This window comes from Grosmannia clavigera (assembly GCF_000143105.1).
Source record: "Grosmannia clavigera kw1407 unplaced genomic scaffold GCSC_168, whole genome shotgun sequence".
Lineage (NCBI taxonomy): Eukaryota > Fungi > Ascomycota > Sordariomycetes > Ophiostomatales > Ophiostomataceae > Leptographium > Leptographium clavigerum.
In genome coordinates, this window is record NW_014040771.1 from 565,354 (window position 1) to 584,849 (window position 19,496).

A 19,496-nucleotide genomic window follows, 5' to 3' on the forward strand; every position below is an offset into this window, starting at 1 on the left:
TTATTTTCCTCATTACGGACGCCTTTAGAGCAACATCAAGCCCATCCCTAGGACTCGCACGGGTATGATTTATGGCGAGACGCCGTAGGGCTGAGCTGCATTGGTGAGGCCGCTACTGAGTACTTTCTCACATGTCCACACTCGACGGACGCTAGCCAAGCACCGTTGATCATCCATGTAGAAAATGGAGAGTAAGTATTAGGGATGCTGAACAGACCGTCTCTTGCCACCAAGACTTTCTGGCAATCCTGCTGTCAAGATTGGATAAATTGGTTGAATACAGACCGTAATTGAAGCTGCCATTCCAGATTTCCGGTTCTCGCTTTTTGAATATGTCTGTCGTGACAATGTCAGCTTCTGGTCTCCTCGGGTCGCAGAGTGATCTGTAAACAATATGACATAATTGCTTTCAACGTGCCAAAGTCCATATGTTCGTGTGACCGCCGTGCAAAAGATCGGAAGAAAGTCACACCGTGCCCTCAAACAAAACTTTAGCAGATTTCGTCGGTCCTTCTTAGTACTTAGATATAATCAATCTGCATACCGATCACAGATGCTAATTCGAACGACCCCGATGATGGCTGAAGTCACCATCCCCAGAGGAGTTATGCAAGATTGCAGGGTCTGGGCCGACAATCACTTATTCAATGCTTTTTGCAGTGATGTAATCCTTTGCGGAAAGGCCTGCGCACAGAATGGCTTCAGATTTCTATTCACCCATACGCCAAGCAATCCTACCTGGCCAAATCACTCTTTAGTGACACCGACCAGCTCGTTAAGATCTGGGTTTTTGTACGACGAACAACGACAAAGTCAGCCCGATCTCTGAAATCAGAAACACCAAGGACCTGGTTCAATCCACGGTTAATCCCGCAGATCAAGAGCCTCGGGATTATACAAAGGTTGTGCTAGCTTTTCAAGTTAACGAGACACCCACCGCAAAGGGAGAATTCGCCAATGATGGCGTTTTCAAAGCTTAAGGAACCAGCTCTCGTGCTACACGGGTGGTGGTTACCTTTCGCCATACACAACGATCGTGGGGCCTTCTGAAGTGGGTTAGTCGTTTGTGTGTGGCAATCGGCCGTCCGTCATGGTCTTTACATCGCCTATTTCAGTCAGTCATCACTGATAAATCGGGTACCCGCTCATTCATGGTCGGGACAGCAATACCATCAATCGAAAAGCTATGCCTTTAGAGTGGAAGCTATACCTTCGGAGCGAGTTAAAATCCGTCAACTGGTGCAAGGAAGCAAGAACAATCGCCCCTAGCCTCTTAAAGCTGTTTACCTTACAGGATGCAAGGAAGGTTTCTTGTAATAGCGGATAACCTTAAGGCTATTCAAGGTCTTCTCAAGCCAAGGCATTACTCGACAATACGACAAACCGGCTTTTTATAATTTTAGCATGCGGCTAAGCAAATTGCCTAGGATACCAAAACCAGTCAGAACACGCAGAGCAGGGAGAACCATTTGCCGTGCTCTTCTTCATGCTTCTTTTGGACACCACGTTAAGATTAGCAACTTCACCCCTCCGAGCCAGTATAACACCAACGCGAAGACTACAGTATACAAGTCAGTATTTCACCCGGTTTACAAGATCAATTCTCTCAACGTCTTTTCTGACACTATACTGAAAAATTCTCTGGAACTGTGGAAGCTGTCGAATAGTTATTTCCCTATGGCCGGTCATTATAAGGAGCATTTCTTCAAGCTGATTACTCGTAGAAACCCTTCCTTCGATTTGCCATCGACGAGATCTATGGATACAAGCAGCAATATCATATGGCCTACCACCTAGCTCTGTTTACGTACCGGACAAACTTTTACGTTTGCTCTCCAGCTCTGGCTGAAGAGCTAGTGGTATTAATGATGCGATACCTAATTGTTGTCTCGGTCGACCAGAAAAATCTCATCACAACGCAGCCAGCGAGCCGGTGCTAGCTTTGGCCTCGTCCTGCCTTGTACAGGACTCGTCAAACCGCCTGTCATGCACCCGGGCCTAGAGTAGCCGCCTGCACTCCGGGGCACTTAACCCCGGAGACATCGGCGAGCAGGTGGCCTTGGTCACTTTGCTCTTCGGCTTTGATCACGTTGCCGAACCTAAGGATTTTGCTCGACCTTTAACCCTTCCCGTAGCACTAAGAGCGATTCAGATCATCAAGTTTATGACAGCTCTGGTTAGAGAAGCTGCGTGGCTAAAGGTGCACCATCACAACGACTGTGGCCTTGTTACCGCCACCACAGGAAAGCGACGAGCAAAGCCAAAGCCAAGGCAGTCTACGCTTAAAGACCGGAGCCGGAGCCGGCGGGATTGATTGGAATGATCTATGGTCTAGATACAACGGTGTACCCGTGCATAAGAGCACCGGGTGCGTCCACCCTAAGGTCACACACGCTTGAGAGAGACGAAAAGAGGGAGCCAGAGTCAAAAGGGATCTGCGATCTGCTTGTGGGCTTTCTAGAGTGATGGCCGAATGCTTATTTGGACGAGGAAACAGGTCAGAGTATGCGAAGCAACTCCTAGATCCTTTCTTTGACCTGACCGAGACTGCATACAATTGGCAAGGAGGACAGGGCGTGGAGAATTTGACACCGGGCTTATGACAGCTGTCAGTGAGTTGAGGAAGATCACAGCTGGTCTGCCTGGCCTTTTGTACGAGTAATAGCTGCTAACCTGTCATTACCCCTGCACCAGAGTACATAAGTAGGATCTGCCTACGTCTTCCATATTGCCTGCACTCAATTTAGAGACGGAATTATACTGCATCAAAAAAGTTCAGCTACTCTTATATACCAGCAAAGAAATGCGCAAAGCTAACGGCAAAAAAACGTACAGCAGCGGGTATTCGCTGGTCGTCACCGACCCAACTACTAATCCGCCGATTACTGGTTTAACTAGGGGAGAGCGGACGGGATCCCGTGCTTTCCAGTATCTATGGCCGTACGTGCTTAGAGTTTGCGAATAGTGAATATATAAGGACAATGAGACGCCTTGTGTGAATCATGGACGGTGAACTTGAATTGTTGTGGTCAGGTACTTCCGACATGTGCCGATGAGCATGAAACCCCCTACTAAATAGGTAGAGCCTGGCACTATACGCCGCCCGGTACATGCATCTTTCAATCCTGCGCCACAAGACCACTTTCTACCCACTTTGGCTGGTCTAAGTCGACAGAATTACACACATGCTCACCAGGCGCCCATAAAATGACATACCAGCACTAAAATATAACCCTTGTAATTGTAAGGAAACTAGGAGAAGTTTTCTAGGCCCTGTCCGCAGACATTGGAGATCGTCTCCATCATCAAGCAAGTCTGAATAGAAGATACTGTTGTTTGATATCATGTCAATGTGTCAGCACATCTCCGTCTCTTTGTCGGTCTCTCTGACTCTCTGTCTTCTTCATCCTCTGCTGCCGCTTCAGCGCGCAAATCCAAAATCGCATTAAAGTGGCGAATTGACAGTTCTCCATGAGGTGTAGCAACAATGGCTGCCGTTTTGATCAGGTTCTTGATATCCCGCCCATTGAGTGGCCTCGCTGCCAATGTATCGTAGTCATTCTCGCACAGCTTAACTAATCCCTGAGGGAGACGGCGGATCAATGTGGTCCACACCCTGCGGCGTGATGGTAGGTCAAGATCAGGGAACGACAGCTGCAGATCCAGCCGTGACTTGAATGCAGAATCAATCGATCGGACCCTGTTCGTTGTGAGAAATAGAAATCCTTGGTAATATTCAAGAAGCCGAAGGAATACTCTTATGTCAGCACATGAGAAATAGAGGCATGTTCACTCCAATCAACTTACTAGACACCGGCTCGTTCCGCTCTAAATTGTCAGATCCACGGCTTTCCATAAAGACGTCTGCCTCGTCGATCAAAAGAATAGCCCCCCAAAGACTACAGCATGTTAGAGCGTCTTGCAATCTGATCTCGAGTTTGGTTGGATCAGTGCCCAGTTCGTTTACACCCAGAATATATAGAGGGGATCTGGATTTTTCGGCAACTGCGACTGCCATTAGTTCTCTGCGATCGAAGGCTCGGTGCAGTTGTTCAACTTACTGGCCTTGGCTGTGAGCGTCTTTCCTACACCTGGTGGGCCATGTAGGAGGACAATGATACCCTTGCCTGACATGTGTTACATCGATTGGCTTTCTTTAAATAGCCTGGAATACAATTACCCTTGATTTCAACCAAGTCGTCAAAAATAGGTTTGCGATTTTTTTTGAAAAGTGAAAATGCCATCAGAACTTCCTTTTTGTTGTCTGGAAGCACGAGACCGTCCCAGGCAGCATCGTTCCATTCACACTGTTTGAGATCATCCAAGTGAAATTGACCTGGTATCAAATGTTAGAATGGATGGAGTACTCTTCATTCCATGTTACTTACACCATTGTTTTGTTTTTATGTCAAATCCTTTGACCCGAGGTGTCGTAAAGATGCGTTCTTCTTCAGACAGTGGTGTCAGATCTTCAGTCCTCGTGATATTCTCTGTAGGTGGTTCATCATGATCACTGCTATCTTCGTCTATATCCTCATCTGGGGTTTCTCCCGACTTTCGAATCAAGTTAGGAAGCACCTTCTTTTGACAATGATAGAATGCAAATGCGTCGACAATCACTCTACCATCGACCTGTGTATTAAATAATGTCAGTAAGACATTATCAATGGGAATAACGCAAACTAAGAAGATATGGTATGAGTACTTGCCGGCTCGGCTATCTCTTTTGGACACCCATACATATCAATCGTTGTGATGATTTTCTCTCCCGTACAAAACATGAAGTGGGAACCTCGGAAGGGATTCAAATTTTCGTCCTCTCTCGCCCATAGTCCTCCGGATTTCTTCTTGCTTTGTATTCGAGACAAATTTGAGCGGATACATGCATAGGGTTGATACCTGCTTCGGTTCTTTGAACTGCTCAATCTTCGCTTGGAATTTTGCCAATCCGCTGTAAGCACCGTTCCAATCAACCTGGCCCATCGTGAGCTTCCAGTGCGGTTTTTCGTTCCTTTCAAGGTCATCAGGATCGTCAACAAGGTTCACATCTATAAGCTTGGCAACGCTTGACTGTCCCTTGATATGACAGACAAACAAACACCCTGGTTCAAGAAGAAGCCATAGATCCTCGAACGATATCGTATCGCTGGACTTTACTTGTTCCAAAGCCGATAAATTGGGTTTCAAAAGCGGATCGATCTCCTGGCGTAGCATGTGAACCTCCATTTGAATTCTTCTGTCTGTCTGGTTACTACTTTCTTCGTCCAGAATACTTCCCCTGTGAACAAGCGGCTTGAATGAGAAAGAACGTGTAAGGGGAATCATCTGGTGCCCAGTTCGGATAGTCGCAAAACATATCATCTAGAATTTTTCTGAGATGTGGACTTTTGACTTCAATAGAGTGAGTTGACCAAGCAATATTTTTGGTTTTCGAAGCTTCATGTTTTGTGTATCGGTGTACGATAATATGGGACTGTCCCAAACTTCTGCATCGCTGCTCCTCAAGCACGGGGTCTTCGACCTCTGACCATTGTGAGTATTTCAGGCTGTGTCCATGATGGTATAGCTACTGACGGAGCATTCTGATCCGACTGATGGCGTTGGCATTGTCAGTGTTAACCAGTTTAATTAATGGTTATTGTATGGTGATGCGAAACAGATTGGGAAAGAAGGTGGACAGACCCTACTATGTGAGGGTTTATAACCTCGTTATTTATATCCAACAATGTGATCAGAGGCTGAAACAGCAGAGCCGCAGCAGGAACCCAACGAGTTTGCAATAGGTCCGCAGGTGCCTAGAGTAGAATCATACAACACGTAGCAATACTGCATAATAAATCTTACAAGGGCATCTTACAAGGGCACACGAAAGTCCCGACTGGCGGCCTGGGTTTGTTTGTTTTTGAATGCCCAATCGGATGCTGCCAAGAAGGCGTTCACGGCCTCATATCCTATGTTTCACCCTTACGTGGCCATACACGTGTTGTTCTGTAGGTCTCGGTATTATCTCATGCTTATGTACTACTACTCTGGGATAACGACTGGCATGTGCTGATTTGCCCATTTCGTCAAGGTATAAGAAAATCGCACTCAAACGCTAATTCGACTATGGACCTTGGCTATGGAATTGGCACCATAGGCCGCCTGGTGGATGGACAAGTTCAATTAACATCTGAGGATTTGCACAGCCTATATGTTCATGCATTGGATGCACTTGATAATGGCAGCTAAACATCTTGCACCGGGGACACAACCGATCTTATTTATCACGAAAGTCCTATTCCAGAAAAAGTGAGTTTATATTAACGGCAACATCAATAAGAAGTTCCAACACGATGCAGACTATAAACAATGCGCTGGCATTTGCCGAGGTAATAAAGACAATTGACGAGACAGGACTCGTACTAACACGTCCGTCTTATTTCGGGGAATTGGCCAATATGTGCAACCTCTTATTCAGGAAATACGGTAAACCGGAGCCCTTGAAGAGGCAATTTCGGCATCCAAAAGGCGATTCATTACGCCATAGGAGATGACGAATTATCTTCTGCCCTTGCAGCATATATCAATGTGATTATGTCGAGGTGTAGTATAACAAATGCACTACAGGATATCGAAGAATGCTTGTCTGCTATTTATAAGGCACTAGATTTGATCCTCGACAGCGGCCCTCTTTATATCTTGTTGATGACCACACTTAGCTATATGGGTTACGCGAGATGTAAAAAGCTCAAAACTCGTGAGAGTTTGGAAGATGCCATTTCAGTTTCCCGGAAAGCATCAGTGATTCCGGGAGTTTTTCGTCGAGACCTTGATACCATTGCTATGAATCCAATATACATGCTTGCGTATTTTCGCATGAAATATGGCTATCCGGATGAAGATGGGATGCTTATCATCATAAAATTAGCAAAAAAACATCATTTATCAGCACAAGGTCTTGAACTGATGGAACGGTCGCCAACAGGCGATGTTAACCTCTCGGAAATATGGGAGGCATTTGACAAGCAGTTGAAGGAAGACGGTTCTAGGCCTACGGCAAATAAGGAGTTATTTCAGCTTGAACGCCCGGGAGATATTCCTGGTACAAAAAATCATCTAGACGAGTTGATACTACCAACAATGTTAGTTTTCTCAAAGGAAGAGAACAATACTTGGGTTGATCACTTTTATATAAAAGACACGACCTATATGTCACAGAAATTCGACTATCACAACAACGACAGAAAAGCGAAACTTGAATTGGGGATGACAGCAGTTTTTTGGAGTACAGGACAGACAATTCATCTGCGCTTCAAATACCAAAAGTGGCCGACAACTCAATATCGCCCAGACTTCTATCTCCATCACAACGCTTGCTTTCTTCGATTGATGTCGAGCCTGGGCCTGCTGTTTTGTCTAGGCAAGGATCTGTCCTGAAAACTGGACATGGGAAACACCCTATCCTAAGGATATGCGTGGGGCTAGGTAAGACAACTTCGATACATTTAGGATTCTACTTAAATGGCACCGGGTTAACGTGAGTTACTAGGATTGTAATCCCACCCTCAGACAACCATAGGACCTATTGAGAGCCTTGTGCGTCTAGCGACGAAGACGACAAAAAGCAAAGCGCAAAAATGGTCCCGGAGGGGCTCGAACCCTCGACTTTCGCATGTATTTCGCCGTATGGCAAAGTATTAGTACGATGCGCTAACCAACTGCACCACGGAACCTGGCGTCTGCACTGTATGGAAAGTTTGGTGGAACGTGCACTCACGAATCAGAATCTGGCCAATAGGCTTGGGCAGCTTTTCTGTTCGAGACCTAGTGTTGACTCACAGTGATGCAGATTCGACTCATCGACCTAAACAGCTGGCTGGAGTGGAGCCTGAACATGATTCCCAGCATTTTTTGACGTCTCGTGGGTCTTGCTCTATGGTACCGTTTGCACGGGGCGAATGATGGAACATATTGCAGCGCCGCAACTGTGCGATAAATTGAATTTGTTGATACTGCATTCTTACGGGTCCGCGACCTTGTGCATTGCCATTCGCGTCTCTCATTTACATCAAACACAATGGCATCCGATGCCGATTTGGTTGATCTTCACAGTAGTCCTGATTTTGATTCGTCGCGATGCTTGTTTTGCAATCAGATGAGTGCCAGCATTGACGACAACCTCGACCACATGCAAAAGGCCCATGGTCTCTTCATCCCGAACAGGGAGCATCTAGTAGTGGATGTCGAGACACTTCTGGCCTACTTTGACCTGATTATATCCGGTTACATGGAGTGTCTCTACTGTGGTAGCGAGCGGAACACGGTCGATGCGGTGCAGCAACATATGAGGGGAAAGGCGCATTGCAGATTTGACCTCGAAGGCGAAGACTCGGAATTTCGTGATCTGTATGACTTCAGCTCCTACGAGCAAGACAACATCGCCGACGGAAGTGTTGACGGGGACGTCGATGATACCAACAGAGCATTGACACTACATGCAAGGGCCTCTCCGTCATGGCGGCCTGTCGACGACAGTCTGCGTCTGCCGTCCGGCAAGCTTGTCATGCAGCGAACAGCCAGGCCGTTGTGGCCTCGCCAGCAGCGACTTCGTCAGGCAGGAGACAACGCAGCCGAACCGTCACAGCAGCCGGACGGCGGATCGTGCGTTTCGACTCCGGATCCTGTCCAGGGCGACGACAGCCCGACAGCGATGACACGAAGCGAGAGGCGTGTGCGGGACTTTACAACGCACCAGCTCGTTCATCTGCGCGCAGCAGACCGACAGAGTCTCGTGCACCTGTCCATCTCGGAGCAGCGGGCCGTTCTGGCCACACAGAAGAAGCAGTTGGACAGGTCGAGGAGGACATCTCGGGCGATGCAGAGCCGAGTGGAGACGCTAGGGAACAAGAATTTGATGATGCACTTTGTCAGCGATGTTCCTGGACGAAAGAACGGCTGAAATATAGGACCAGCTGTCTCGCACAAATATGGTAGTGGTAGTGCAAACGATTGACTGACTTTTGTGCCATATCACATAATATAAGCCAGCACGTGACGTGGTATCCCGGCCTCACTTCAGATCAGCAATGTAAGCGCAGAACAGGTAAAAGGCTATGCTGGTAGCTGTAATACAGCTGGTATACGATGTGCACCTACCAAGCGTCAGCGAAGCCCCCCTGACAGCAGGGTGAGACAGATGCGATGACGGCCTGAGGCGGATACGATTCGACGTGTTGATCACGTCGGTCTGACGAGCAACTGAAGTGAATGCGCGGCCCAGTGACAGCTCGGCCGTACTTCGCTCATACTGTCGTCTGCCCTGAACGAGACACAATGACGGAGCAGCCTTGCGATCGACCGTCGTCTCCCATCCATCTCGTCGCTGTAGTGAAGCACATCCAGAGCCACACAGCACGCATTCACTCCTGTCCTTTGCATTCAACCACGAGATCGGCCGGATTCGTTCCACTCACATTTTCCACTTACACCCGCTTTCTCGCCTTTCTTTCCTCCCTTTCATTTCACTCCCAGTCTATACACACCTTCCTTCTTCCATACCGTATCAGCTTTGCCAAAAGACACACACAATGGCCTCGCCAACCAAGGAAGACCCCAAAGGCTTGGCTCTGACGGAACGCGAGATCGAGATTCTCGGCAAGGCCTGGAAGTGCATGAAGACGCAGCCTGAGGTGAGCGAGCCGGCCGCAGAAGAGAGGAGAGCGGAGTGCTGACGTGCTGCAGGTCGACTACGGCAAGCTGGCCACCGAGTGCGGCATGATCAACGTCGGCAGTGCCTCCAACGCATGGGGTCGGATCAAGAAAAAGCTCTTCTCCGACATGCCAGCGGCTGCTGGGCCGGCCGCTTCGTCTGCTGCAGGTGGTGCAGCGCCCGCGACACCGGGTGGCCGCAAGCGCAAGTCGGCAGCCGTCACGGCAGCAGCAGCGGCTGCTGTCGTCGTGGAGGCTCCGAATGCCGACTCCATGGTGGCAGCCATGGATGATGAAGCCGGCGAAGCCGATGAAGCCGGTGAGGCTGGCGATGTGGACGGGGGCGTGTCTGTGGCCATCGAATCTGGCAACGGTGAGAACGGTGAGAACGGTGAGAACGGCACGATCGAGTTCACTCCGATCAACGGCACGCCGAAGCGTCGTCGCGGTGGCGGCGCCCCTCGGACACCTCGGACACCCAAGACGCCCAGAGCGGCCAAACCGGCCAAGACGGCTGGCGTTGGTCGTGGCCGCGGTCGCAAGGCCACCGTCAAGACGGAGGAGGTGGTGACGGCCAGGCCCGAGGACGAGGACACGGAGCTGGATGACGTCGATGGCGGCGTCGAGGTGGCGCCGTCGCAGAGCAACGGCCACAAGACAGAAGATCTCGAGATGGCAGACGCAGCACAGGAGTCCACGGCCGATGGCGAGGACGGTTTCTAGAGAACCGGTCTGGATCGCTGTCTGCGACAGTATAACAGTATAGATTTCAAGACGGACAGTGTGGACAAACAGTTATTTGTACCTAGTGTTTGCAAGAAATGGAGGTTAGCACAAAAGACTCATCAATAGCCTTGAGGCCTACAGCTTGTCTTTTTTCCGTTGCTGTTCGGCCACCGGTATCAATCTATTCCCTGAATACTATCCAAGCCCTTTTGTGTCCCGCCTTTCCTATGCATTCATATCCCACTGTCCTGACGGTTCTCCCATTCTGGCTCTGGTTTTCGTCCCTCTTCCCGGAAATGCGGCAGTCGCTAAAGTGATGCAAAGCAAATGTAACAAACTCGTCCCGGCTCTCATATCCGTCCTCCCTCCACCACTTCGCGCTCCAGAATCTCCACCTCGCCCGACTCCGCCAGCCGTCGTCGTTCCATCACCCACACCGTCTCTCCGCTGTCCTCTTCCATCGTGTACGAGATGCTGTCGGCCGAACCGCGATGTCGGTGGCCCAAGCCTGCCGTCGGCCGGTGGAACGATGCCAGCGGAGACGTGGGCGATGTGCACTCGGACATGATCGTCGGCGACATCACGTAGCCTTTCGGGTGCTGTTGCTGCTGCTGCAGCTGTCCTCCCGTCGAGGCAAGTCCGGCATCGATGCTGGTGGGACTGCGCATCCACAACCCCGACCCGGTCAGCGAGCTGGAGCCGGTCCGGGTGTCCCATAGCGACGCGGCCGATGTTGTCGGTGACATTGCCGTTGATGTCGCTGTTGTCGCTGCCGTTGTCGTTGCCGCCGTCTCGTCGCTCTCCTCCTTCACTGGCGGACACGTCCCGCTGATGCCCGAGTACACTACCGGCGGCGAGATCGGCGACGGCGCCATGATGGGGATGACTGCGAAGTTAGTCATCGTCGGACTACCGCTGTCGCTGCCCGTCTCTGACGTGAGCCCGCTGCTGCCGCGAAAAGAGAAGCCCGTCGCCGAGCTCTTGCGGCCATGCTGGTGAAGATACCCGCTGCTGCCACCGGCGATGCCGATCCCAAGACCTGAATACGCTGGCACGCCCCACGGCGGCGATGTCCCCTCGCGCTCTCGGTCTCGGTCCCGCTCTCGGTCCCGCTCTCGATCCGCAACCATGACGCCGCCCGCCACGGACTTGGGGCTGCCCTCACGACTCGACAGGCTCGCCTGGCTGCCGCCACCAAATGTTCGCGTGCGCAGCCGCAGCAACGCCTGCATGCTCATCTCGCTGCCGTTGCCCCCATCGTCTAGCATCGCCAGCTGAGCCAGCCCCGGCGACCGCAGGTCCGCGCTCGTGCCCAGTGGCGGCATCGTCATCGACAACACGCTGTTCCGGTTCGAGTATTCCGACCGCTCTGTGATCGGCGTCAGGTTCGGCTCGCGCGAGACCACCCGCCCAGACGTGCTGCGGCCCACGCCCGCCGCCACAAAGTAGCCCCCGTTGGCATACTCCGCCGAGCTGGCCGAAGACGCCGATGCCGATGAGCCGTGGTGGTACAGCGGCGCTGAGTAGAAGTTGAACTCCTGCCCGTAGAACCCGTCGCTGTCGTTGGCCAGCACCTCTGCATTGGCCGCATCGATGATGGCGTCGTCATCAAACTCATAGTCGTCCATGTCTTGTGTATACTTGTATTCCTCCTCGTCTTGTTGGAAGTCCTGGCCCGAAGCCGAAGCCGCTGCCGGAATTGGACCTGAGGCCGCAGCGTCCACGATGTCGATGTCCAGACCCGGTCCGCCGTCCTCCTCTGACCCGACGCCGACACTGCCAAGGCCAAGACCAAGACTGGGCGAAACAGGAGCTGGCGATGAGTCGCGACGAAACTTCCCAGACGCCGCCGCCTGGTGCGCTGCCTCGGCCAGAGCGGCCTGGTAAGCGGCAACCCGGTCGGCATCGGTCACGACCGACATCAGCTGTCGGCGAAGAGTAACATCAGATACGAGCGAATCCCCATTCTCGTTCAGCTGGCTCAATCTCTTCTCCGACTGTCCCAGCTCGCCCAGCTCGCCCAGCTCGCCCAGCTCGCCCAGCTCACCCACAGACATCGGGAAGCCGGCCGCGCTCATCGAAGTGTGCGCTGTCGACTGCGTCACATGTGACTGTTCCGACAGCTGTGGCGAGACGATGTCCGAGTTTCGCTTGGCTGAGGCCGCTTCGACTGCTATCGCCCGCTGCGCCTGCGCCTTGGCAAAGGCCCCCGGGATCGGTCGGCCGTATTGGTCCGTGTCATTGTTGTCAAAGATGGACTCGTCAAACGGCCCATTGGACGGGTCCGGTACGCCAAAATCCAGCTCATCGGCAAGGCCCTGGTCAAAGTACAGATCGTCCCCGCGATGGTGCGGCTGGAAGTGCATGCTGCTGATGTGGATCGGCTGGCTCGATGGCTGCTCGGACTGCGTCTCGTGGGCAGGCTCGGATGCCGTCTCCTCGTCCGAATACTCCGACCCTGAGTCTTGTTCTGCCCTGAGCTGGTCCGCGGCCGCCAAGGTGCTGATGCTGATGTCCGAAGTCGTGATCGTGGCGTCTTCGTCGTAGCCTCTAGCCTCCTGGCTGGTCCCGTAGATGTCGCTTTGCGGGAACATGGGCGAGAATGGCGATGCGGCAGGCAGAAGAAAGTCGGGCGTGGTCCCTCGGTCAGTCGTGTCGCGCGGCGTCGCCGTCGTGCCTGCAGCAATGGGACTGACCAGTGACGATGTCGGGTTGGATCGTTGGAACACAAAGCCGGCAAAGTTTTCCTGGTCGTTGTTCGGGTCCAGTCCTTCCGGGTCGTCGTCTTCAAGCGTGGTCGGCATCGTCTCGTCCTCGACGTCGTAATTGTCAATGGTCGTCTGCGGAACCTCCTCCTCTTCGTAGCCGTAACCGGGCTCCTCGAACAGGTAGTCGTCCTCCTCTTCCGCATCCGCGTTGACTCCCGGAATCTTCTCCTCGAGTCCGCCATCATCCATCATGGTGTCGTAGTCAAAGCTGTCTTCGTCAAAATCGTCGAACCTCGAGTCCCGTGGCTCCATGTCGGCGACCGTTTCGTCGGGAAGCGTTGCCTCCTTCTCCAGCTGCTTCTTTCGATGGCGTTCTTCCAGCAGCTTTTCTTCGCTCGCAGATCCGACCATGAAGCTGAACCGGGATGACGTGCTCTTCATATGCCTCGGCACCGAGGACAAGACTGGCACCGGTAAAGGCGCTGGCGCTGGTAATGGCGCTGGCGCAGGCTGATGTGGTGGATCAACGGTCAGGCTGGGCGTTATGTCGGGCAGTGACAAAGACTGGGATTGGGAAGTCGCTATCGAAGAGGTGGACGATTGCTTGAGGAGAGAGGAGGCGTCGTTGGAGGCTGCCCGCGACTGAGTCGAAGGCGTCTGGGAGGGCAACGATCCGACAGCCGCGTCCTTCGGCGGCGAGACGTGCAAACCTGGCAGCCCGAGAACCGGCTTCTCGTCAAACGACACCTGCTTGTTTTCCTGCAGTGTCTGTAACGTCGGCAAGGCCGACAGGTGCAGCGACCCGCGGCTCTCCATCGATATCCTGGTAGAAGAGGAAGCGGCCGAGGCGCTTCTGTGGAGGAATGCCGGTGACGGCGACGGCGACTGCTGCTGCTGCTGCTGCTGCTGCACGGTATAGTTGTGGTCGTCTTTGGCATACCGGCTAGCTGGAGGTCTGTCGCTCACAGCAAGAGGGGCAGACGGATGAGTTGGGCTGGCCACCGAAGCTGCCGTAGTTGCAGCTACGGCGGCTGCGGCGGCCATGCTCTGGGGTGCTTCGGTCGAGATGACACGTCGTGGCCGAGGAGCGCTGAAGTCGTGTACTCTGGTGCCTCGGATGGGCGCGTAGACCGGAACGTCCGCATGGTCGGTCGCATACGACGGCTCGACGCTGTTGTGAGCTGGACGTCGTCTACTGAGGAGGGATGACATTGGGTTTTTCATCAGGAACGGGAGGCCCTTTTTGGGGCGTGTGTTGCTGCTGCTGCTGCTGCTGCTGCCGTGGGCATCTGTGCTTGCCGTATGAACGGCCGAAGCTGCTGCTGCTGCTGCTGCCGCAGAAAACTGCAGGTCAGTCGGTGTGACAAAGGACGGCGTCAGTTTGGCCGGCCTGCTGTCTGCACCGGTGGCATAGACGCTGAGAAGCTGTGCCGAGGCGAGGTCGGTGTTGATTGGCGGCGGGGGCGGTTTAGATCGTGTCAGTCGTTTCTCCGACGGGCCGTACATGTCGCCTGACTCTGATGTCGACCCAGATGCCGAACCTGGTGTCACGGCTATCGAGCTCGTGTGTTCTATGGAGTATGACGGCCAGCCGGCTGCTGCAGCGGACAGGTTGGATGCTCGCTGTGACACCGAGGATAGCGAGGATGGAGGTGGCGGTGGCTGTGTCTGGGGTGGTGGTGGTGGTGGTGGTGGTGGTTTTGATGGTAGATGTGGTTGTATTTGTGATTGACGCCATATATCGAGAGAAGACCGTTGTCCCGAGAAGGCAGTCGTTGAGGTCCGGCCGTCGAATGCGCTGTCCGTCGACGAAGCCATTGAAGCGACCCGCGTGATCGGAGGGAGGGTGTGCGGCATGTTCGGGCTCGTGGCTGCTGCCGCTGGCGAGGCCATCGTTGTGGATGTGGGGGTAGTCGAGGAGAATGAGCTGGTCGTGGCAGCTCCTGCGCTGCCGCTGGATCTGGGTCGGGACACGTCGTGATGCGTCCGGCCGTGGTGCTTCTCGTGCTGTGAAGCCTCCCAGGGCAATTGGTCGGGCAGTGGTGAGCTGGGCGTGGACGGAGCCCGCCGGTGGAATCGGGAGAACATGTTTGAGAAAGGTGGAAGGGGAGGCTCCAGAGAGAGCGGTCCAACCTTGAGGCTATGACGATGCACCACAAAGAACAAAGGGCAAAAAGAAAAAAAGGCCTGGCGCTATCGCAGCTGTCTGGTATAGTCGCGCGGACGCTGTGGCGGAATCGGGAGAGAGAGGGGGCCCAAAGAACAGAGAAGCGAACGAGAGAGAGGTGAGAGAGAAAGGGAGAGAGACACGACCCTTTTTTGCGTATCTTTGGAGCGGCCGATTCGGTCGTCTGGTTGCGCTGCTCGTGTGCAAGGAAGGAAAGGCTGCTACCATCCAACTCTTCCTTCCTCATTGTCCTATTTCGTTACGTTTTTTGCCTGCCAACCCAAACAGGCAGGGGCTCGCAGAGTGGAGCTTGCGGTTTGAGCGCCGACCCACTTGCCGGGATGGCGAATAGCTGCTTAGGAGCTTAGGAGCCAACTCGTGGCTTAACAGCGTATTCCGTAGTCTGGAGATCGGCACCCCTCGATTCCACCTCGCTCTGGCCTATCAGTTCTGGCTGCTGTCCTTTCGCTCTCTTTCTGCCAGCAGACACGACAGTTTACGAAGATACGACCCATCTGCGACCTGCATTGAAGCTGAGAGAGTGGGTCTTCTTGGAACGGATATGCCTGTAATTCAAGTGCTGTCCACCATGCAGGATGATACAAAGGAGCTATGTAAAAGAGTGAGAATACATCTAAAGTCACGCACGAACACTGAAACCCCCCTACAAGGTCAACGGCAGTTGCTGTAGTCAGCCCCTGGACCTGGAATGTACCCATTGGCGCCGTAGAAATCGCCCGGGTACTGCACGGCTGACATCGGCGCTGCTCCATATTGCATGCCGGCAGATTGCCAGTGCATCATCGGTGTCGAGTAGTACATGGACACTTCCTCCTGTCCGTTGCCCGTGAAGCTGGCCTGCATTGCCGTGCCCGCAGTGCTTGCCACCTGTCCCGGCATCGACGTCACGCTCATCGGCGTGTGGTGGTACTGGGCGTAGTTGTTCGGCCTCTGGGGCATCGGAACAGCATACGACATTCCCGGAACGCCGACCGTCGTCACCGCCGGCATGTTCATCGCATACTGCCCTGTTGTCTGCGCGTGCATCTGGCTGATGACGGTGCCCGTTGTGTGGGACGTTGCTGTCGCCGGCAACGACATGCTGTTGGTCGGACGAGACTGTTGCGTTGACGATCCGCCAACCAGTGACGAGTGCACGTTGTTGGTCCCTGTTTGGCTTGACGTCGTCTCTGTTGTCCGCGACATCGGCCCATGCAGGTTGACATATGTCCGGAATGTCTGCTGCACAAGATTCCGCAGCCGCTGCTGCACGTCATCCGTGTTGCAGCCCGGGAAGCTGATGTCGCCCTGCTGCACCTTATGGTTCAGGATGTGCAGAAACAGGTCGGCAAACGCCTCGTTCTCCCGCGACGGCGACGGAAACCGGTTTTGTGTCACCTCGTTGTACCCTTTAAGCAAAAATTAGCGCTCCACTCGACCACCGAACCGATCTTCTGGACTTACAAGGCGTCTCTGGCTCCGGAACTTCAGGGAAAAGAACGCGCCAGATCTCAAACCACTTCTCCAGCTTGTGTTTTTCTTGGTTCTTCTTCCTGTTCTGCTTGTCCAGCGCCGCCCATTGGGCCTCGCTGATCCCCTCTTTCAACACAGACTCCCCTTTCTGACATGGCACCTCCAGCCTCAGGTGTTCAGTCAGCTCGTTGATGCACCTCGCTTTGTCCGATCCGCTGAACACTAGGTAGCACCGCTCGCACTGGACAGGCGTGTGCTTCCGTTTTAGATGCTCCCTTCGCCCTGTTAGCATACCGCTTGCAGATTTCGGCTTTCCCCTGAGCAGAACTCACTTCAACCGTTGGATGCTTTTGAATCCCGGGCCGGCACAGGCCCGGTATCCATCCTTTCGTGAACCAGACGTGACGTTATGCTGGATTCCATATCTGGACGGATTGAGCTTGTGGAACGGACAGGCCAGAAGTGGTGACAACGGCTCGTCGATCAATTCTGGTCTTGAGCTACCGTTCCCGCCATTGCCCCCGTGCTCGTCCTCTCCCTCCTCCCGGTCGTCTTCCGAGTCAGACGGCCGGCGCCGTCGCTTTCGGGACTGGTTAGATACCTGGTCCTGTGCCCCACTACTTCCGCTTGCCACGATGGAGCTGCCCGAAGTTGCTCCAGATGCTGCTCCGGATGCGCCTCCCCGCGTCACCGTTGATCCTGTCGCAGAGCTGGGAGGTCGGGTCGTCGATGTGTTCTGCCAGGATTCCACCTTGTTTCTCACCGCGTTACGCAAATCCTTGTGCAAGAGTGGGATGAGAAAAGCGGCAAGGCTCAGATCTCCGTCCACTGCTGCAATGACAGCAGCATCAAGACTGTCGGTGCCGCTCCAATCGTCATCGTCCTCGTAAGCACCAGGATTCTCGTCGTCCTCGTAAGCAAGACGAGCGTAGTCACTCTCGCCCGAGTCGGAGACCCCGGACTGCGCTGACAGCGCCGACATGGAGTATCGCAGTTGGCCCTCTCTCAAAGACCGCGTGTTCAGCGCCTCCTTTGCTGTTGCCATGATATCCACTTCGTCGAATCTCATTTCTCCGTGGCCCGAATCCGAGCTGAAAAGTAAGACACTGGCGTTAGCTGCGGGTAAGGCTTGTGCAGCGAAAGTGAAGCAAGAGGCGGGGACGAAGCTGTCTGGGTGTTTCGACATGGACATACTCTTTATCTGATCTGCTCGCACAAGAATCGTTCTCCTCGTCCTTGGGGTATCCACATTCGCCATCCGGTTGCACAGACGTGGCGAAACTGCTTCCAGTGGAATGGCACATGCTGGACATGTCGGTAACCGGTGTGGACGATCTGGACGTCTCACTGCGGCTGTCGGCAGACGGCTTGTCGAATAGGACGAATGGACTGGTCACAGCTGTGCTCAGCTCGCTGCTTGTGGAGGCCAGAGAAACAGGTGGCTGGCAGGCGGTGCCCCTAAAAGGCGGATTGTTGGATGGGGCTCGCGATCGTAACACAAGACTGGCCTCCTTTATGCCCACTCGCGGCGAGGCGTGTCTGATATTGTCCACCGCCGGACGGAGCGGGGCCGCCAAGCGTCGAGTATCCATAGCCAGCATGGGACTCTCAGACACTCGGATGACTGGGAAAGAAGCGAGGCACAAGAGGACTAATCCTGGGGCAAGAGGGGCCAAGAGGGGAGTATCTAGCACGGACGTGGCTCCAGTCTCAAGGGTGGTGCTCCTCTGATGACGATGAGAAGCCTGCAGGCAGACGAGAGAACACAGAACTGTCGAAGGAAGCAGATGCGATGTCAACAGAGAGGCAGAGGCACGGACAGCAAACGACGGGCAGCCGCTCCTTTTCATCCGTTTCGCAGCTGCACAGGTGAACGCATCATGTCCATCATGGACGTCCAGTCCAATCTACTCGAGCAGCGTCTTTGCCGCCCCATCAGTCACCTCTGCGGCATACTCACGTCTGCCACCCGATGTTGCGCTTGAACTGGTGCCATTGGGCCTGAAGTCCGGTCGCAGCTTGCTGTCTGCTTTGATTTTCGCTGCGGAGCGCCATTTTGGGTTCTCTGGCCTTGAAGATTTCGACGACGAGATGCCCCTGACTTGCGTCGTGACGCAGATGCGTCGGACAAGACACGGCGAGACAGACGCGGCCGCCGTTGGTTCGGTCAGGGAGATACACGCTACACGCACTAGCCGTGTATCGCAAAGTTCACCGCCACTGCCACCCTGCCAGCTTCAAGTACCGAGCCCGGAAACAGGTGGGAGAACAGGTGTGCTGCAGGAGTGTGCCATGCTTGGGACGTGCATGTTCTGGGGGACGTCGAGCTTGTCGCGTGGAATTGGACAATGTGTGTCGGAATGCAGGACACCGTTCTGCTGCGCAGCCTCGTCGCTTTGCAGATGCGCGGAAGATGCTGTTTGGTGGGCTTGAGTGGGTTCCGCTGGCCTTCCGCGCAACTGCGTCCTGTCGAATCCGCGCGTCAGCGAATGGGCGTCTGGACGGAAATCAGGCGACTCGGCAAACCTGCGCGATAACGACTGCGTGGCCGTTGCGTGCATTGAGGCGAATGCGCTAGCAGCAACGTGATTTTCTGGGTCCTGTTCTTAAAATTCAACTCCTCGACAACCGTCTTTTTGCTCTGGATCCTGGATCCTGAACCCTGTCTCAACGCCTGGCGTTGGGCTGAACGGAAAACCGCCGCACGCCAGAATCACTTGCACTTGGAGCGA

The 19,496-nt window shown here is 53.8% G+C and overlaps 5 protein-coding genes across 5 annotated transcripts; 2 read left to right on the plus strand and 3 right to left on the minus strand.

Moving 5' to 3' along the window:
* Positions 1 to 8,059: 8,059 nt before the first annotated feature.
* Positions 8,060 to 8,941, plus strand: CMQ_1868 (c2h2 finger domain containing protein; the record flags this gene model as incomplete). The annotated part of the gene is made up of 1 exon (XM_014314794.1): positions 8,060 to 8,941. The coding sequence occupies one exon, from the start codon at positions 8,060 to 8,062 to the stop codon at positions 8,939 to 8,941; it is 882 nt and encodes a 293-aa protein (XP_014170269.1).
* A 628-nt stretch (positions 8,942 to 9,569) lies between these two features.
* Positions 9,570 to 10,413, plus strand: CMQ_1837 (uncharacterized protein; the record flags this gene model as incomplete). Its single annotated transcript, XM_014314763.1, has 2 exons — positions 9,570 to 9,671; positions 9,724 to 10,413. 2 exons carry the CDS (start codon positions 9,570 to 9,572, stop codon positions 10,411 to 10,413), a joined length of 792 nt encoding a protein of 263 aa, XP_014170238.1.
* A 353-nt stretch (positions 10,414 to 10,766) lies between these two features.
* On the minus strand, positions 10,767 to 15,212 carry CMQ_2048 (uncharacterized protein; the record flags this gene model as incomplete). Its single annotated transcript, XM_014314974.1, has 1 exon — positions 10,767 to 15,212. The coding sequence occupies one exon, from the start codon at positions 15,210 to 15,212 to the stop codon at positions 10,767 to 10,769; it is 4,446 nt and encodes a 1,481-aa protein (XP_014170449.1).
* A 751-nt stretch (positions 15,213 to 15,963) lies between these two features.
* Positions 15,964 to 18,819, minus strand: CMQ_1994 (uncharacterized protein; the record flags this gene model as incomplete). The annotated part of the gene is made up of 5 exons (XM_014314920.1): positions 15,964 to 16,700; positions 16,756 to 17,039; positions 17,097 to 17,855; positions 17,959 to 18,222; positions 18,725 to 18,819. 5 exons carry the CDS (start codon positions 18,817 to 18,819, stop codon positions 15,964 to 15,966), a joined length of 2,139 nt encoding a protein of 712 aa, XP_014170395.1.
* A 182-nt stretch (positions 18,820 to 19,001) lies between these two features.
* CMQ_1869 (uncharacterized protein) lies at positions 19,002 to 19,325 on the minus strand (the record flags this gene model as incomplete). The annotated part of the gene is made up of 1 exon (XM_014314795.1): positions 19,002 to 19,325. One exon carries the CDS (start codon positions 19,323 to 19,325, stop codon positions 19,002 to 19,004), a length of 324 nt encoding a protein of 107 aa, XP_014170270.1.
* Positions 19,326 to 19,496: the final 171 nt, after the last annotated feature.